Raw genomic sequence first — 17,454 nt, 5'->3', positions numbered from 1 at the left:
TCCGCATGCTGCAACGAAGATCCCGCATGCTGCAACTAAGACCCAGCTGGCGCAGCCAAAATAAATAAGTAAATAAATAAATAAAATATTTTTAAAAAAAGGAACCAAGGCTCCTTGGAGAAATGGCTGGTTTCGGAGTGGGACAAGAAATGTACAGGATGAGGCGGTAGCATCTTGTAGTTCCAGAAAGTAAGGAGGTGCTCATACAAACCAACCAAACAATGCTGGGGGCATGTCGACGCCAGCTCTCAGTGGCCAAAGCTGGAACAATTTGAGTAAGGAAATAAATAACATAGTATTGGATCAAAACCCCAAAGTATCCATGAGTCCATTCTGATGTAAACAAATGATGGAATAAATAAATGGGGGAGACTAGACAAACCTCCTATGCAGAAGAATTCCAAATAATCTATGTAGATATTTTGCCCTCAAGAAGGTGGAGCACAACTGCCTCCTTCCTTCCATAGCGACTTCCTTCCAAAGTTTGAGGTGATAGTATTATTTATGCAACCAGTTCCCTATTGATGGGCATATTCTTTTGCTTTATAAACAGCGCTTCAGTGAACCCTTGTATGTATATCACTCTACATTTCTGTATTTTTGTAAGATAAATATTCCAGGGAGAATATAACTTTTAACAGCTTGAAAGATATATTCAAGTGGTTCTTCAAAATGGTCCTGTGAATTTATACCCCTGCAAACAGTGTATGAGTATCAGTTTCTCCACACTCTTGGCACACTGTATGACTCACAAAGGGGTAATGTATTCTCTTTAATATAAACCCCTTTTAGTAATCAAGAGTCAGAGGACAGGTGTCCCAATAGAAAGGTGGATGAAGGACCTGAACACATACTTCACAGGCAAATAATACAAATGGCCTATAAATATTTGCAACAAAAAACTTAAAAAACGTGCAAAAATATGTTAACTGAGGAGTCATGAAAGAAATGTAAAATAGGAACAGTGAGACATTAGTTTGTCCACTAAGTTAGTAAAGAAAAAAAGAGCTGTAGTAACTGGTATTAGCCTGCTCCAATTTCTATGGATCAACAAATAAAACTTTTGGAAGCCAAGTTTTTAAATATATACTTTTGAAAAAAGGTACACATACTTTTATTCACTCTACCTTACAGGAATTTATCCTCAGACCTTAATTAAAAATGTATAAAGATATATGTATAAATATGTTCACCACAGCATTGTCTATCACAACAAAGTAATTCGAAATAAGCTACCCAACAGTAGGAGTTTCCTTGATGAGGAGACATCCCTGAGATGAAATGCTTGGCAGCTGCTAAAGATATGTTGATATTCTTACATATTTATAAAAATTCTTGTGATAGTATGATTAATATATACCAATTTAACTGAAAAGGAGAAACATGTTCTATGACTAGACAGACATATGTTCTGAGACATGACAAACATATGTTCCAAGAAGGACACATACCACAGTGTTTATCAGGGGTCTGTATGTGAGAACGAGCTTGCAAATGACTTCTGTCTCTTGTGCTTATCTCTGTCCCTTTGTTTTCTACATTAAGCTTCTCTTAAATTTTGTAGTTAAAAAACAATTAAAACAGTTTAAAACCATGCTGATTCTCCCTTTGTAATGTCTCTCTCCTCTGCCCCTTTCCTCCATCTCCTTCAACACTGCCCTCGCTCAGGCCTCCCGTCTCTCACTTAGACCATCGCCTCAGCTTCTTGATGGGTGTCCCTGCTCCTGCAGAAGGGTCTAGCCTGTCACTCCTGTGCTCAGAAGCCTCTGGAACTCTCCTTGTGCAGCATAGTGTCCCCTTGTTTCTCCAGACCCCCTTCCCTTCTAAGTTCAGCCTCCCTCCCGCCCCAACCCCACGGGGCACCTGCAACACCAGTCCTGTCCACCCGCTCAGCTCTCCCTGGTCTCCTCACCTGTTGAGGGTCTACCCATCTTTCAAGGCCCACCTCCTCTAGGAAGCCTTCTTTTCTCATTATCTCCCCCATACTCCAGTTCACTTGGTTGGAACTTGTTTGATGGACATGATCACCAGCTGCCTTTTAATACAGTGATTTCTGGACTGACAGGTCTGGACTCGCAGTGCCTGGAGCACACAGTAAGGGCTTCGTGAAAGTCTGCTGAAGTGAACTGATCCAGAGTTGCCTCTGAACACCACCTGAGTCAACTCTGCCACGTTCCGTAATTATGCTTTAAATAGGTGTGATTTTTTTTGACACATAAGAATCTATTAAATTATACATATAAACTATCACACTTGAGATTTATGTGGCATAAAAGTGTGCATGTATTAAAATATAAGGTTTATGGGCATATCACCTAGAAAAAATCTTGCTATATGGAAAATCTTTCTTCCATAACTGGCTAGTAACATTTGAGTCTGAACTTAATTTTAGGCAATTCCTTGGAAAAAATGATTCTATGGAAACCCAGGCACGTCCTGGAGGCAACCACAGATAATCACACAGAGAAAACTTTTCTATAATATTCCTGCTTAATATAAGAAGCCAAATTTTGATTCTTGGTGATTTAATTTTTTCTTGTTTTCTCATTGAAAAGTGACAGTATTTCAGTAAAGGGAAGACATTTGGTTGCAGCAGTAAACATGCTTTGATAACTCTGGACTATCCTTAACTCTTTTAGTCTTTGTAAAATTTAGAGGTTTTAGATGCTTAGCCTTCCTTTTCATTCCACGTCTCCCCCATTCTCTGCCCATCTCTCCTCCTTTCTTTGCGGTGCTGTCATTGCACTCTTGGGCATCCGTGTTTCACATAGAGCTGTTGTTATAGTCATGAAACATAAACAGGAAAGCAAACCACTGCCCAGTGTTTCTCAGCATGAAGCTCCTCTTGTTTCATTGAGGCATCGTGTGAGTCAACTAGACACTGATGGATGACTTTCTTGTTCCCACCAAAGGACTCAGGGGCTCGAGGATGGTCAAGTGTGAGTGAGATTCTGAACGAAAAGTACCAGTATATCCTTTTGGCATATGCTGTCTCCAGAAAAACATGCCCTTTTACCTGCATTGCTTTACAGAACTTTAAGAGATGTTTTTGTATCACTTAAATTATTGGGCAAACCTCTCCTAGAAAATGAAATTTGTTGTAATTGTGCAAATATAGGTGAGTCCGTCTTGTCTTGGGTCTGGCTGGAGATATGGATCTCATAGGTGGTACTGCCAGCATGCATATCCCTTTGTCTGGCCATTTGTCCATCCGTCCATCCATCCATCCATCCATCTCCCCATAACTGGGATCCTTCTGAGCAGAAATCCTGTCTGATACATCTCAAAATTTCCTGAAGCACCTTTAGGGAGACCCATATGTCGATGGAGGCCCACTAAGTCCCCTGGCTAATGATGGGAGTACTTATTTCTCACAGCACCACTATGCATATTGGAGAGCTGGTGCTGACGGCATGGGACCCACTTGTAGGGTTAGGTGTCATAAAGGAACCCTCAACCTCCTGCAACCCTAGGGTTTGCTCTGTCAGTCTCCCAACCTCTTAGAAATCCCATAGAAGTAGTGGGCGGGGTAACTTGGTTGGTCCGGCATTTAACAACTTTTCTGGTGTGTGTGTGTGTGTGTGTGTGTGTGTGTGTGTGTGTCTGTGTGTGTCTGTGTGTGTCTGTGTGTGTGTCTGTGTTTGACTCTACAGGTCAGTTTTTGGGTTGTACGAGAAATTCTAACAGCACAGACTTTAAAAATAAGGGCAGAAATCCTGAGCCATTTTGTGAAAATAGCCAAGGTAAGCTGTTTTATTATTACTTTTCCCCTTCCTTTCTTTTTTGTCGCAAAAAGGTGTTTCCTTGGTACTTTGGGTGACGATTTGCTCTGGATGAGCTGGGCAGGGTTCAGACACGGGGCTCTGGCCCAGCTTCCCCAGGCAGAGGCAGCTGTGGGACCAGCCTGGCTGCTTGCTGGGCCTCCCAGCCCCTGTGCATGCACAGGCAGGTGCCCTCCGCCCTGTGGTTTTGGCAGCCAACCATTCTTTGTAGCTGGCCTTTCATAGACTCTCCACGAGGCCCCAGTGGCTACCTCTGGAATCCATTCATCCTCCTATTCAGATTTAGCCAGTGCCGGGGGTTGATGGCTTTTAGTCAGCATCGGAGGTTGTGACACCATCACATCCTGCACAGTTTATTCGCGGTCAGCAGAGCTCACCCCACCCCATCTTGCACTTGAGGCCCGGGCCCTGCTGCCCCGACCCCACCCCCTGGGTCTGCCCTGGTAGGGTTGGTCCTTGCCGGTTATTGGGCACCAGGCTCACGTCTTTACCCCACTTGCCCCTCCTCTTCCCTCATCTCTGCCAGCCCAGGCTGTGATCCCACGGGCCTTCCTGGACCACTCTCATCTCTTACACAGTCCTGCCAGCCCCTCCCAGCCCACTGCTCCCCACCACGGGGCTCGCCTGACTCAGCGGAGCACCGTCCTGTCTGTTTACTGCCCGCTTTGTGTGTGCACGTTGTCTTCCCACCGAGGTCTTAGGCCAGCTCACCTTCACTGCGGCCCCTCTCTGGCCAGGTGCCATAGCTGCTGCTTTACAGAAATGATTTCATTTGAAGATGACATTATTATTATCCCATTTCCGGAGGAGGAAGGGGAGGCTTAGAGAGGTGGGTGTCCACGCCCAGGCCCCATGGTCAGTCGGAGCGTGTCTCTCTGCCTTCAGGAGAGCTGCTCTGCTGCCCCTCACAGCAAGGTTGTGTTCATCCAGCTCTAAGTATGTTAGGGGCATGGACACTTTTACGTCCTGTGCATTCTGAAGTGCCTGGAACTGTTGCTGGGCGTAATGATACTTGTTGCTCTCGGTGAGTTCGTGCTGGGCCACAAGAGAAAGTGGGATGAAGTTCCAGCCCATCTGGTGCTTTCAGTTTGGAAGTTTCCAGTCCCTACCCAAGGGATCCAAAACGATTCCTCCTTAAGCTCTGCCATCTTCCGATGGTGGATCATCACGCTGGCGCTGTGCCCTGGGTATGTTCTTGTTCGAGCCTCCTCCTTTCTCTGGGCCTTGGTTTCCCATCTATAAAATGGGAAAGGGGTGGATTAGATAATCTCCCAGAGAACCTTCACCTCTAAAAGAAATTCTGTGACAGGCATAGCCATTCAGATACAAAGGATGAAATTCAGCTCACTCAGAATCTATTATTACACACAGCAAACGATTAGGGAATATTACGAGATGTATGAAATGCAGTATTAACTTGTGTGGTAAGGGAGAAATCTCCAGGTAGGAACAGAGCCGTGAGGACTAGGCATAAGGGCTTTTCGTGGATTTGTTCATTTTACTAAGCCCTGCTCTGTGCTGTACTAGGTCCTAGGGATATGATGGTAGATACTGCTTCATCCCGGCTCTCAGGGCACACACAGTCCAGGGTGAGAGAGGGGCAAGTGCAAGCAAATACAGTCCAGTGGGCTGAGGAAATGCACAGGCTGCCGTGGGAACATGCAGGTGGGGGGGGGGGTTGGGGACAAGTCTTCCTGACAAAGAACAAGCAGCCCACGCCACACTGCCCGCTCTCCTGGGTGCCAGGCACTGGTCTAGCAGTTTATGTGCACCATCCCACGCAGCAGAGGTGCTGTGATTACCTTCCTCATTTTAAATATGAAGATGTCGAGGCTCGGAAGGCTTAGGTAACTTGCCACAGAACACACCAGTAGTGGGAACCCGGGTTAGAACCAGGCCTCTTGGTTCCGTGGAGCCTGCCGGCTACACAACTTTCACCGACTCCTGGGAGTGAGAAGTGGGACCCGGGTCCCGTTGGCAGGTTTCCCTCAGCATAAAACCAAGAGCAGAGCAATTACATTTTTCTGCGCTCACCCTCACCTGTGTCTCCTTCTGTTGCCCTCTGTGGTAAGGAACTTGTCTGAGATGGAATTAAATCCAAACGTTCTCACTAATTTGGGGCCTGGTTCAGAGAAGCATGGTCAAGTGGCTGGGAAGCTGGAGCTCCGTGCTCCCAGCTGAGGAGATCGTGCAGATTGATAACATCTTTCCCCAGCCTCCCACTTCCGGGTGTGAAGGTAATCTCAGTAGACCCATGTTGATGTTGTTGGCACAGCGGAGGTTTCAGTTTACAAAGGCCTGCTGGGACAGTTCAGATTCATCTAAAAAAAGAACAGAAAGGACATTATCAAACCTCATCCCGAGCCATGTTTCTGTCCAGCAGCCAGACTAGTCAGCTTATGGAATTTTGCAAATGTTTTAGATGCAGACTCACCTTTTGACAATCTGAAAGAAAAAGAGCATATGGTTTCTGTGAACTTTCTAGAACTGTATTTTCTACATGAGATATTTTTAAGTGTAATTGAATTTCATAAATATGACAGTATTTGGTAACACTTGAACATGTTTTTGTTCTGTTTATAGCAGCAAAATAATCTATTCCATATCTTTTTTTCTTTTCAGAAACTTCTAGAACTCAACAACCTTCATTCTCTCATGTCTGTGGTGTCAGCATTACAAAGTGCACCCATCTTCAGGCTGACAAAAACCTGGGCTGTAAGTTAATCTTCCTAAGTCTGTTCCTTTGGTTTGGGCCGTCCTTTCTTTGGTGAAGTTCTCCATTCCTTAAGCCCCAGAAGCCTTTCTCAGTCTGCCCTTTGCCAACGACGGAGGATGACTGTGGGTTAATGAAGTGTCCCCTGGCCACTCTCTCTCCTTCAGTGACCTCAGCCTCGTTTTGGGACAGGGAAACTGTGAGGAAGCCAGCGTGGCCGGGGACCCTTCTGGACCTGACAACATCATGTGTGATGGCGGGGTCAGTGGCATGACTTCTGCCCTCCGCTTCAAACTGCCCCTGGGAAGCCTTGCAGTTGCGCTGGGCTGCTGGCTGTGCAGCTAAGAGTTTCTTTGGAGGAACCTGTGACCCTCATGTAGGGAAAAATAATTTTTTTTTCCTGAAGGCCATGGATAATTTCAGCCCAGAGGTGGAGTCTGACAGTTATATAATTGAGTCTGTAGGAAAGTTTTCTGCTGTAAAAATACTTTAAAAATATCTCAGACCTCTTTATCCTCCTTAGCTTGGCACTGCGCCTGACGGGGGAAGTCATTGCTATTTCCATCACTCATTAGCATTCACCTTCTGGCCCGCCTGGTCTGGGGTCTCTCACAGCCACACAGCCCAAGCCTTTCAAGACCTGTTTATGTCCCACAGAACTGAAGGAAACTGTATGGAGTTGTCAGCTGTGCTTCTGCAACTAACTCACTTCCGAACTTCTTTCTGCCAGTCTGCGGGGCTGGGCTCTGTTTCAGACTTGGCTAGTTCAGGGGCCTTTAAAATACTTAGGGATTATGTTGTAGGTTGTCAGAAGTGAGCCTTGTTTCTTTAAATTGCAATTTTCCATAGATCAAGCCATAGCAAAGTGGAGTGAGAGGTTTTAGCCTGGAGTCAAAAGACTGGGTCTGCATTCAGGCACCGTCTGTGCAGAGTGATTCTGTGGGACTCGTCTCCTCTTATCTACTTAGGGAGGTTGGCCTGGATCTGTGGTTCTCCGTTAGTGCTTTGTGGAGCCCAGGGGTTCTTTGGAACTGACTTGGGGCCAGCAGGGGCTGGGGGAGAGGACGGAGGGCACCAAGCAGACCTCCAGAGCACGGTTTCTGCCAGAGCAGCTCTGTTTGCATCAGTTTTATGTCCTGAGCTTCTGGGTGAACTTCAGTTGAGCAGTGGCTTTGGAGGTCAAAGCAAGTTTGGAAGCCACTGGTCTCTGTGGTTGCTGCCAGCCCTGTGATTCCCTGAGTCCATCTGAGCCATGACGCTTTTTTCAAAAGTTGCTTGGAGATTCTTTTTCAAATGAATTTTCCATCATTTAGGTGCTGCTATTGTTTCTTGGACCGCTGGGAGCTCTGTGTGGGCCCAGAAGAAGGAATGATGAATCTCACGGTACACAGACCTTACTGTCAGTAACACAGGGACTCTCGGTGACCCCATAAGTGGCACAGTCAGTGAGGGCAGCGGGGAGTCAGCATGAGGGGCCTGCACAGAGATGCCACCCACTCAGGGATGGGCAGGGCCCATCCATGGAGCTTTGGCCAGCGTTCTCCTCAGGCTGCTGTGCCTTGCCCAGGATGGTGGGGCAGCATTGGGCCAGAACAACATCCAGGACTGCTCCTTGTGGCTCGGCAGAGTCCTGTGCCAGGGTGGCCGGATCATCACTGCCATTGGTGGGTCTTTGCTGCAATGAAGATAAATCTCCCACAGCTCCTCAGAGAGCCTGGAATGAAATATCCACCCAGGACCCGTTTGAAAGCATGAGCTTCCTCACCTAACTCCCTTCCAGGCTACGTGGGTCAGCTGTTCTTCCTTACAGATTTGCCAGGCGCTGCTCTAAAAGCTTTCCCTGTATTAACTCATTTCCTCTTTTTTTAAAAAAAATAAATTTATTTATTTATTTACTTATTTATTTGGTTGTGCCAGGTCTTAGTCGCGGGGGCGGGCTCCTTAGTTGCAGCTCGCCAGCTCCTTAGTTGTGGCACATGAACTCTTAGTTGCAGCATGCCTGTGGGATCTAGTTCCCTGAGCAGGGATCACATCTGAGCCCCCTGCATTGGGAGCGCAAAGTCTGAACCACTGCGCCACCCGGGAAGTCCCCTCATTTCCTCTTGACAGCTACCCACCGTCAAGAGGAGGCACAGAGAGGTGGGATGACTTATGCAGGGTTCCCCAGCTAAGAGGCAGAGCGGGAATCAAACCGGAGCAGTCTGGCTCCGGAGTCCCTGCGCTTACCCACCACACCCCATGGAGCTCAACAAGGACAGTTCCAGTGATGCCTTGTCAGTCAAAACAAGAGAGCGGGCCTGTTTATTGTTTTGTCTCCTCTATACACAGTGCTCTAACAGGAACTTTAAGGGTGACATCAGCAGACTCTGGGTGCTGCCCAGGCCGTTGAGCCTCTGTTCTGGCTGTGGCTGCTGCTGGCCTGGCTGCTGGCCTCTGAAGCGCACCCTTCTTTTGCCATTAATTTCTGGTAGTGAGCTTAGCCACAGAAATGTTGCCAGAAAAGAACTGTTTTCCCTCTCCCTGCTTGTCCTTTGATCTGGGGAAGGGAAGTCAGAGGAGGGCCCCAGGGAGGGGACAAACAGCCAGAGAGCCAGAGAGCTGCAGCCAGGCCTTGAAGGCTGCCTTTTGGCCACTTACTCCTTGGTTAGTCCATGGCTTCTGCTACTCCGCTGGTCCCCTGGGATTGGCCGCTGACCTTGGCATCTAGCTGGTGGGAGCCAGGGAGAGGACAGGAAGCTGCGGTTACACGTCACCAAAGGACGGGGGACCCAGGGAAACAACAACTGTTCTTTTTGTGAGAAATCTCCCATTGCCTCCTAAGGGCTGAGAGCCAGGACTATTTCCTTGGTTACAGAGGGCCACTTAGCAAGGCAAAAGATGGGGAGATGCAGCATCCTGGGAGATAAGAATGGCAACTGCCAAAGGCTGTGTCAGGGAGAGAGGAGGTGATACACACCGTGTGGATTCAGCATGACATCTCCGAGGTCGTGTGTGGGGAGCTGTTTGTTCTGGGTAAACCCCCCATTCAGCCTGTTTCAGACCAGACTCTCCCCTTTCGCCCACCTGTCCTGTTAGTCCAAGGACAGTGATTGGTGCAGAGCAGTTGGGAAATGGTGGGGGCCAAACTCGCCATCTTTCTCCTTCATCCAAATCCCCCCAGCCCAGCAGAATCGACGATGCCACTATATTCCTGACACTCTCTCTACACCTGTTGTGACAGAGCACAGAGGGCATCTACTCTGCAGTTTTGTTTACAGGTCTGCCTCCCTCTTTGATCACCTTCCTTCTTGGTGCAGTCTGATTTTTTCTCCATATCCCAAACGACTGAGTTTACACTGGTCGTTTGAATTGTATATGTTTGTTGTGCCGAATTGTGGCCTTTTGCTACTTCTTTTCCCAGTAATGAGATTAGCCACTGAAACGCTGCCAAAAAATTGCTGCTTCCCCTCCCCCGACTTGTCCCTTGATCTGGGACTGGTGAAATCTCATGACCCTGCAGAGCAGAGAGGAGCAGGTCCACCAGCCGTAGCAGCCCCAAAGGTCAGAACTTTAATAGTCTTCATTTTGCAGAGAAGGAAACTGAGGTTCCAGGAGTTGTAGTGACCTGTCTCAGATCATGGAGCTGATGAGTGCCAGAGCCGATGTGATGTAGCTTTGCCTTGATGGACACGTAGTCCATGTTCTTGGCCATTTGCTTGATGACTTGTCTATGATGGAACCTGATGTTGGAATCAGGCTGGGCACAGGGCAGGGAAAAGCAGGCACACACACTGCTTGGGAAGTGGGGCTGGAGAAGTGAGGCTGGCACACAGGCCCCTGGGGACAGTGTATGACCAGCTCCCTGATTGCAGTCACTGGGGTTGCATTGAAACCCTGGATATCTGGGAAACCTGGATGGAAGGGGGTCACAGGTGTGGGAAGAGACCTGCTGCGTGGTTTCACTATGGATGGCCTTCAGTGAGGGCCAGCTGGTCATTAGCTGGTAGGCAGGGCAGCCTGTCGGCCTGTCCATGGCTGGCTGCTGAGTACCAGCAGCTGGGTGAGCTGGGACAGGGCAGAGGCTGACCTCGCACATAGGCTCGCACATAGTAGGCCCATAATAAATGCTGGCTAGATGCACAAACAGGGAGGGAGTCCCCTTCTGCTGGCCTGGAAAAATGCAGATAGGGTCTGATTTATCCCAACACTGGGCCCGCTTTGGAATATTGGCTGCCTCAAAGCCATGAGACCTAAGCAAGAAGTCCTATCGGCCAATTCTGATTTCCTGAGCACAGATACTGTGTGGCTCTTATTCATTCTGCAAATCAAATATTTATTGAACACCTCCTCGCCTGCTCCATGCCAGACCCCGAGGCTATGGTCAAGGCCCTTGTCTTCATGGGCTTTTATGTTATCCAGGGGAGACAGACACGTTTTTGTGGGAGAATAAACATGTGCCTAGTCTGGATGGTGCAAGAAGTGGTCAATAAATGTTTGTTGAATGCATGAAGTCACGAACCAAGGGCTGTCAGATAGGAATAAAAGTGATGCCGGAGACCAAAAGAGGAGGATGCGATAGCGACTGACTGGGTGTTCAGGGAAGGCCTGTCTGAGACCTGAGTGACAAGAGGGAGCCGGCCAGGCCAAGATGAGGGCACAGCCAGTGCAGAGGCCACGGTGGAAGAAACTCCAAGGCCAGTGTGGCTGGAGCGCAGCAGGCCTGGGGGAGATTGTGAGGGTGCTGTGGACGGGTGGAGGGGCCGTACTGGGAAGGGCTCAGCCCAGAGAGGAGTTAGGTTCTATTCTGAGGGCAGTGAAGGGTTTTAAACAGGAGACAGACATGATCTGCTTTAGAGTTGCTTTTGTTTTCTTAATTAGTGTTGCTACCATGTGAATAGCAGATTGGGATTGCAGGGGGGCCGGAGTGGAAATGAGGCCAGGTTAGAGGGTTAGGGCAGAATCCAGGAGTGAGGTGATGCTGGCTAGCATCGGGGAGGTGGCAGTGGACATGGAGAGAAGGAGGCTGAAAGGGGAGGCATTCTGAAGACAGAGGTGGCAGGATTTATGCTGGATAGGATGTCGGAGATGAAGAAAGGAAGAGACTGGAGGACGATCCCTAGGTTTGGGGCCTGAGCAGCTGGCAAGAGGGTGAAAACTTTTCTCTGATCAGGGTGGTCCCAAGAGGAGCCTGACTTATAGAGGAGTGACCTGGGGGGTATGGAATGCCTGACTATGGGCGATTCACTCATTAATTACAGTTGTATGCTATACATCGTGTGTACACACATACACACACGCGTGCACACACACACACACACTCACACACACACACACACACACACACACACACACACACACACACACACACACACACTCTGCTTGCTCTGTGCACGTTCCTATTATGATTTGCTCTTTCCTACTGAATTCATCCAGAGAGTTTGACTCATCTGCAGCAGCAAAGTGAAAACTGAAGAGCTTGGTAGGGAGGAAGTCACAGCCGGTGGGTCAGGCGGCCTGGTGTGCAGGGTGGCGGCCTGGAAGGGGAACCCTCCTGGGAGCAGGGCTCTCACTTCAGGCATCTGGGGGCACAGGGTCGTTGAGCAAATATCCCAGGAAGGCAGATGTGTGGCGTCACGTATTTTGGATTTTAGTCTTTCATGCGGGAAGTGCCTCTCCTTCCCTGTGTCTGATGTGGGCCCCAGTGGCCCCTCTAATGTTGTTGAGAAAGTGGTGACGGGCATGGGCTGCCTGTCTCAGGTGGGAGGTGAGGTGGGGGAGGGAAGGCAGAGGAAACTGACATTTGCAGCCTCTGATTACTCATCCCCCAGTCATTCCTTGGCAGCCCTGCCTGCACTGTTTCTCAGAATTATGAGTTCTGTGGATATTTGCACCCTCCTCTTCCTTGACTTTGCCACAACTTTTGTCACCCCCTTCTTGAAAACTCTCTCTTTGCTTGGCTTATTCCCTTCCCGCTGTTCTGACAGCTGGCTCCTCCCTGACTGCTTTTGTCCCTCTTACCCACTGGCTGTAAGTGTGCTGCAAGGCTCTGACCCAGCTCTCACCTTCCCCAATCCGATTCCTGTCCCGTGGGGCTCTCCCCAGCTTGGAGAGCTTCATCCATGTCCTCTGTGCCCCGGTGGTGGCTGCCTCCTTGCTCTCGCCCCAGCTGTCTCTGGAGCCCCAGGCCCACGTTCCTATGCCTGCTCCGCGGAGCCCTCTGCTCCTGTGTTCCTTTGACAGCTCACCCTTGGCGTGTCAGAAATCAAAGTTTGCTTCCAGGAAGTGATCGTGAGTGCCAGGAGACTCTCTGAGCAGACTTTTTGGACTTTGAGGCAATATGGTAGACGGGGTGATGAGGGGGAAAGCCCCTCCCTCCCAACTGCCTGCTTCAAACACACAAACACAGATAAACCAAATTAAAAATCAAGAAGCAAAGCGAACCAGAAGCCAAGAAAGGGAAGTCACCATGTGCTAGAAATAAAGAATGCTCTCAGAGTCAGCACGGCGAGCAGAGTTCAGAGAAGGCGCTGTGTGGAGACCTTTGCAGCTGGCGGGGGGCTGGGGTTCCAATGTCTGCACTTGGGGGGCTGGAATTCAGCTACTCACAGGAATCAGAGAGCCAGCAAGTGTCCCTCGTCAGAAAATCTCTGCTCAGCCTGGGGAAGCCTCAAGGGAAAAAGTTCCTGTGAGAAACTGTCGCCCCAGCCTGTACCTCAGGTAGCTGTTGGGTCTCAGTACACGCGACCTGAATTGGTATGGGGACCACAGGCCAAGAAATGAGGGGCAGTGTCCCTTGCAGATTAAGAGTGTGGACTCCCAGGCTCAGCCTTGGACCTGCCTCTTATGGTAAGGATTAAATGAGTAAATATATGAAAAAATGTTTAGAACCATGCTTGGCACATAGTAAGGGTTAGATAAGTATTGACTGCTGCTGCTGCTGCCGCTGTTGTTGTTGTTATTATTATTATTATTTTCAACTTTTCTTGACTATTTTCAAATGGGCTGGCAGAGGCTGCCATCACTGTAAGCCAGGCCCTCTGATTTATGACCTGGTAACATCATCATCTTCTAGCTGGTTTCCTTGCTTCTGGTCTTACTGTCTTCCTCACACCACCCATGGAGTGATCACCCTACGACATAGCTCTGGTGTTTTCACTTCCCTGATTAAGGACAATTTTTAGCACTCCCCACCCTTTGCTGGGCTGGGGGTGTGTCTGTACTCACCACTCCTCCAGAACAGGACTCTCTGATGTAACTGTTATTTTTTTTTCTTTAAAAAAAAATTACTCCAGCAATTTTATTTATTTTTTAAAAATTAATTAATTAATTTTTGGCTGCATTGGGTCTTCGTTGCTGTGCGCAGGCTTTCTCTAGTTGTAGCAAATGGGGTCTACTCTTTGTTGCGGTGTGCGGGCTTCTCACTGTGGTGGCTTCTTTTGTTGTGGAGCACGGGCTTCAGTAGCTGTGACACACAGGCTCAGTAGTTGTGGCACACGGGCTTAGTTGCTCCGCGGCGTGTGGGATCTTCCCAGGCCAGGGCCCAAACCTGTGTCCCCTGCATTGGCAGGCGGATTCTTAACCAGTGCGCCACCAGGGAAGTCCTTCCAGCAATTTTATTGTATAATTAGTGAACAAGTTAACATGAAATTGCACTATGAGACTTTTTTCTTTTTCTTTTTTTCTCCCCGCCACCACCCCACCACCCTATCCCCTTTGGTAACCATGAGTATGTTTTCCATGTCCGTGAATCTGTTTCTGTTTTGTAAATAAGTTCATTTGTATCATTTTTTTAGATTCCACATATAAGTGGTATCATATATTTGTCTTTCTCTTTCTGGCTTACTTAGTGTGATAATCTCTAGGTCCATCCATGTTGCTGCAACTGGCATTATTTCATTCTTTTTATGGCTGAGTAGTATTCCATTGTATATATGTACCACATCTTCTTTGTCCATTCATCTGTCGATGGACACTTAGGATGCTTCCCTGTCTTGGCAATTGTAAGTAGTGCTTCTATGAACAGAGTGGGTGCATGTATCTTTTCAAATTAGAGTTTTGTCTGGGTATATGCCCAGGAGTAGGATTGCTGGATCATATGGCAACTCTATTTTTAGTTTTTTAAAGAGGCTCCGTACTGTTCTCCAAAGTGGCTGTACCAGTTTACATTCCCACCAACAGTGTAGGAGGTTTTGCTTTTTTTCCACACCCTCTCCAGCATTTATTATTTGTAGACTTTTTTTTTTTTTTTTTTTTTTGTGGTACGTGGTCCTCTCACTGTTGTGGCCTCTCCCGTTGTGGAGCACAGGCTCTGGACACGCAGGCTCAGCGGCCATGGCTCACAGGCCTAGCTGCTCCGCGGCATGTGGGATCTTCCCAGACCGGGACACTAACCCGTGTCCCCTGCATCAGCAGGCGGACTCTCAACCACTGTGCCACCAGGGAAGCCCTGTAGACTTTTTAATGATGGCCATTCTGACTGGTGTGAGGTGATACCTCATTGTAGTTTTGGTTTTCATTTCTCTAATAATTAGCGATATTGAGCATCTTTTCATGTGCCCGTTGGCCATCTGTATGTCTTCTTTGGAGAAATGTCTATTTAGGTCTTCTGCCTATTTTTTGATTGGGTTGTTTGTGTTTTTGATATTAAACTTTATGAGCTGTTTGTATATTTTGGAAATTAATCCCTTGTCAGTCAGTTTTATTTTGTTTATGGTTTCCTTTGCTGTGCAAAAGCTTTAAGTTTAATTTGGTCCCATTTGTTTATTTTTGTTTTTATTTCCATTACTCTAGGAGATGGAGCTAAAAAAATATTGTGGTGATTTATGTCAAAGAGTGTTCTGCCTCTGTTTTCCTCTAGGAGTTTTATAGTATCTGGTCTTATATTTAGGTCTTTAATCCATTTTGAGTTTATTTTTGTATATGGTGTTAGAGAATGTTCTAATTTCATTCTTTTACATGTAGCTGTCCAGTTTTCCCAGTACCACTTATTTTTTTTTTTTTTTGGCGGTACGCGGGCCTCTCACTGTTGTGGCCTCTCCCGTTGCGGAGCACAGGCTCTGGATGCACAGGCCCAGTGGCCATGGCTCACGGGCCCAGCTGCTCCACGGCATGTGGGATCTTCCCGGACCGGGGCACGAACCCGTGTCCCCTGCATCGGCAGGCGGACTCTCAACCAGTGCGCCACCAGGGAAGCCCCCAGTACCACTTATTGAAGAGACTATCTTTTCTATATTGTATATTCTTGCCTCCTTTGTCATAGATTAATTAATTGCCCATAAGTGTGTGGGTTTATTTCTGGGCTTTCTAGCCTGTTCTATATGTCTGTTTTGTGACAGTACCATACTCTTTTGATTACTGTAGCTTTGTAGTATAGTCTGCAGTCAGGGAGTGTGATTCCTCCAGCTTTGTTCTTCTTTCTCAAGATTGTTTTGCCTATTTGGGGTCTTTTGTGTTTCCATACAAATTAAAAAACTTTTTTGCTCTAATTCTGTGAAAAATGCCATTGGCAATTTGATAGGGATTGCATTGAATCTGTAGATTGCCTTGGGTTGTATGGTCATTTTAACAATACTGATTCTTCCAATCCAAGAATGCGGTATATCTTTCCATCTGTTTGTATTGTCTTCAGTTTCTTTCATCAGCGTCTTACAGTTTTCAGAGTACAGGTTTTTTTCCTCCTTAGGTAGAATTAGTCCCAGGTATTTTATTCTTTTTGATGCATGATGTAACCATTTTGCTGCTGCTCTTTTTAATCCATCATTTTAGCATTCATTACGCTGCCTCTAGTTTTATAATAATGAATATTTTGTCAGTCTATTTTAAACTGTCATTTGAATTTTTAACCCTGGATTTCAGCGATCCCTTAGAGTTAGGGAAGATACCGAGCTTGGATGAGAGAGACGGTTTTTGGTTTGTCTCGATGGGTGTTTTTGAGGAAAACTTGCATTTGGGAATGTGGCACTTGATGAAATCCCTCGGGTAGGGAGATTCTTGCAGAGTACAAAGGACATAGTAGAGGCATTTGGGCAATGGCAGCAAATATCAAAAGGTTTCATACCTACTTCACACCTACTTCCTGACACTAGAAAACAAACCATAAACCTTTCAGCTGTGGCCAGTGGAGCATCTGCTGCCACCAGCAACATAGCCACCCAGAACCCCAAGTCACGTGCGGCAGAGATGCAAGAGCTGGCCAGAGGAATTTCCTGTTCAAACACAGCCACAATCAACTCATTCTTTCCCCTTTGATTTGTATTCACTGTTCATGCTTAGCTGCTTGTGATTGGCACCCTGTTGGCAAGTTGAGTTGAAATATTCGGAAAAGTAGAATAAGCAGTCAAATTGGTCATCACATGTCCACAGTATCCAGAATGGCCAAGTCAAAAACATACTTTGCCAGGCCAAGGTGGCCATGTGGGAAGACACGGAGTTAGCATCTCCCCACAACTAGGGCACCTGCCGGCCGCTGGTGGGGGACTCTGACGCCCAAGGAGATGGGAGGAAGCCCAAAGTGAACTGGTAGGATGTAGGGGGACTGAGGGGGCAGGAGAAGTGGAGGCCAGATAGGATCGGCGCCCCTGAGGCTGGGGAGATCAGGAGAGGCAGGCAGGAGGGGCCCTCTGGGAGAGGAGTGGAGGGCGTTTGCCCCACCCACTCGAGCTCAGGAAGCCTGCTGGGCTCCCAGGTGAGGTCCCCTGCCCTCTGAGACCAGGGGTGGGGGGCACGCCTGGGCTCCTTCTGTTCCTTGAGCCTAAGCTCCACCCCCACAGCCCCCAGGGCCTTTTCCAGCCCTGTGGGTCCTGAGCATTGCCCCTGCCCACCACACAAACCTCACCCTTGCTTAAGCCCCGCCCTCCACAGTCAAGGCCTCCCCCCTTTTTTTCTTTCTCTTTTCTCTCCTCCTCTGTTTTACTATTGTGGTACTGATGTACCTTCTGGTTGTTGATTCATCTATATTTTAATTTTTCTATTTTTCCTAAC

At 47.9% G+C, this 17,454-nt stretch overlaps 1 protein-coding gene across 3 annotated transcripts in view; it reads left to right on the top strand.

The window, feature by feature from the left end:
- The window catches only part of RALGPS1 (Ral GEF with PH domain and SH3 binding motif 1), a 282,818-nt gene that overhangs the window by 108,118 nt on the left and 157,246 nt on the right, over positions 1 to 17,454 (top strand). For all 3 annotated transcript variants that reach the window (XM_082657473.1, XM_082657474.1, XM_082657475.1), the window contains 2 exons: positions 3,654 to 3,743; positions 6,405 to 6,497. In XM_082657473.1, the coding sequence (XP_082513599.1) occupies positions 3,654 to 3,743; positions 6,405 to 6,497 (183 nt within the window). The remainder of the gene's footprint in view (positions 1 to 3,653; positions 3,744 to 6,404; positions 6,498 to 17,454) is intronic.

This window comes from Grampus griseus, assembly GCF_964374135.1.
Source record: "Grampus griseus genome assembly, chromosome: 6".
Classification (NCBI taxonomy): Eukaryota; Metazoa; Chordata; class Mammalia; order Artiodactyla; family Delphinidae; genus Grampus; species Grampus griseus.
The sequence above is the reverse complement of the archived record's forward strand: the minus strand, read 5'-3'. Positions and strand labels throughout refer to the sequence as shown.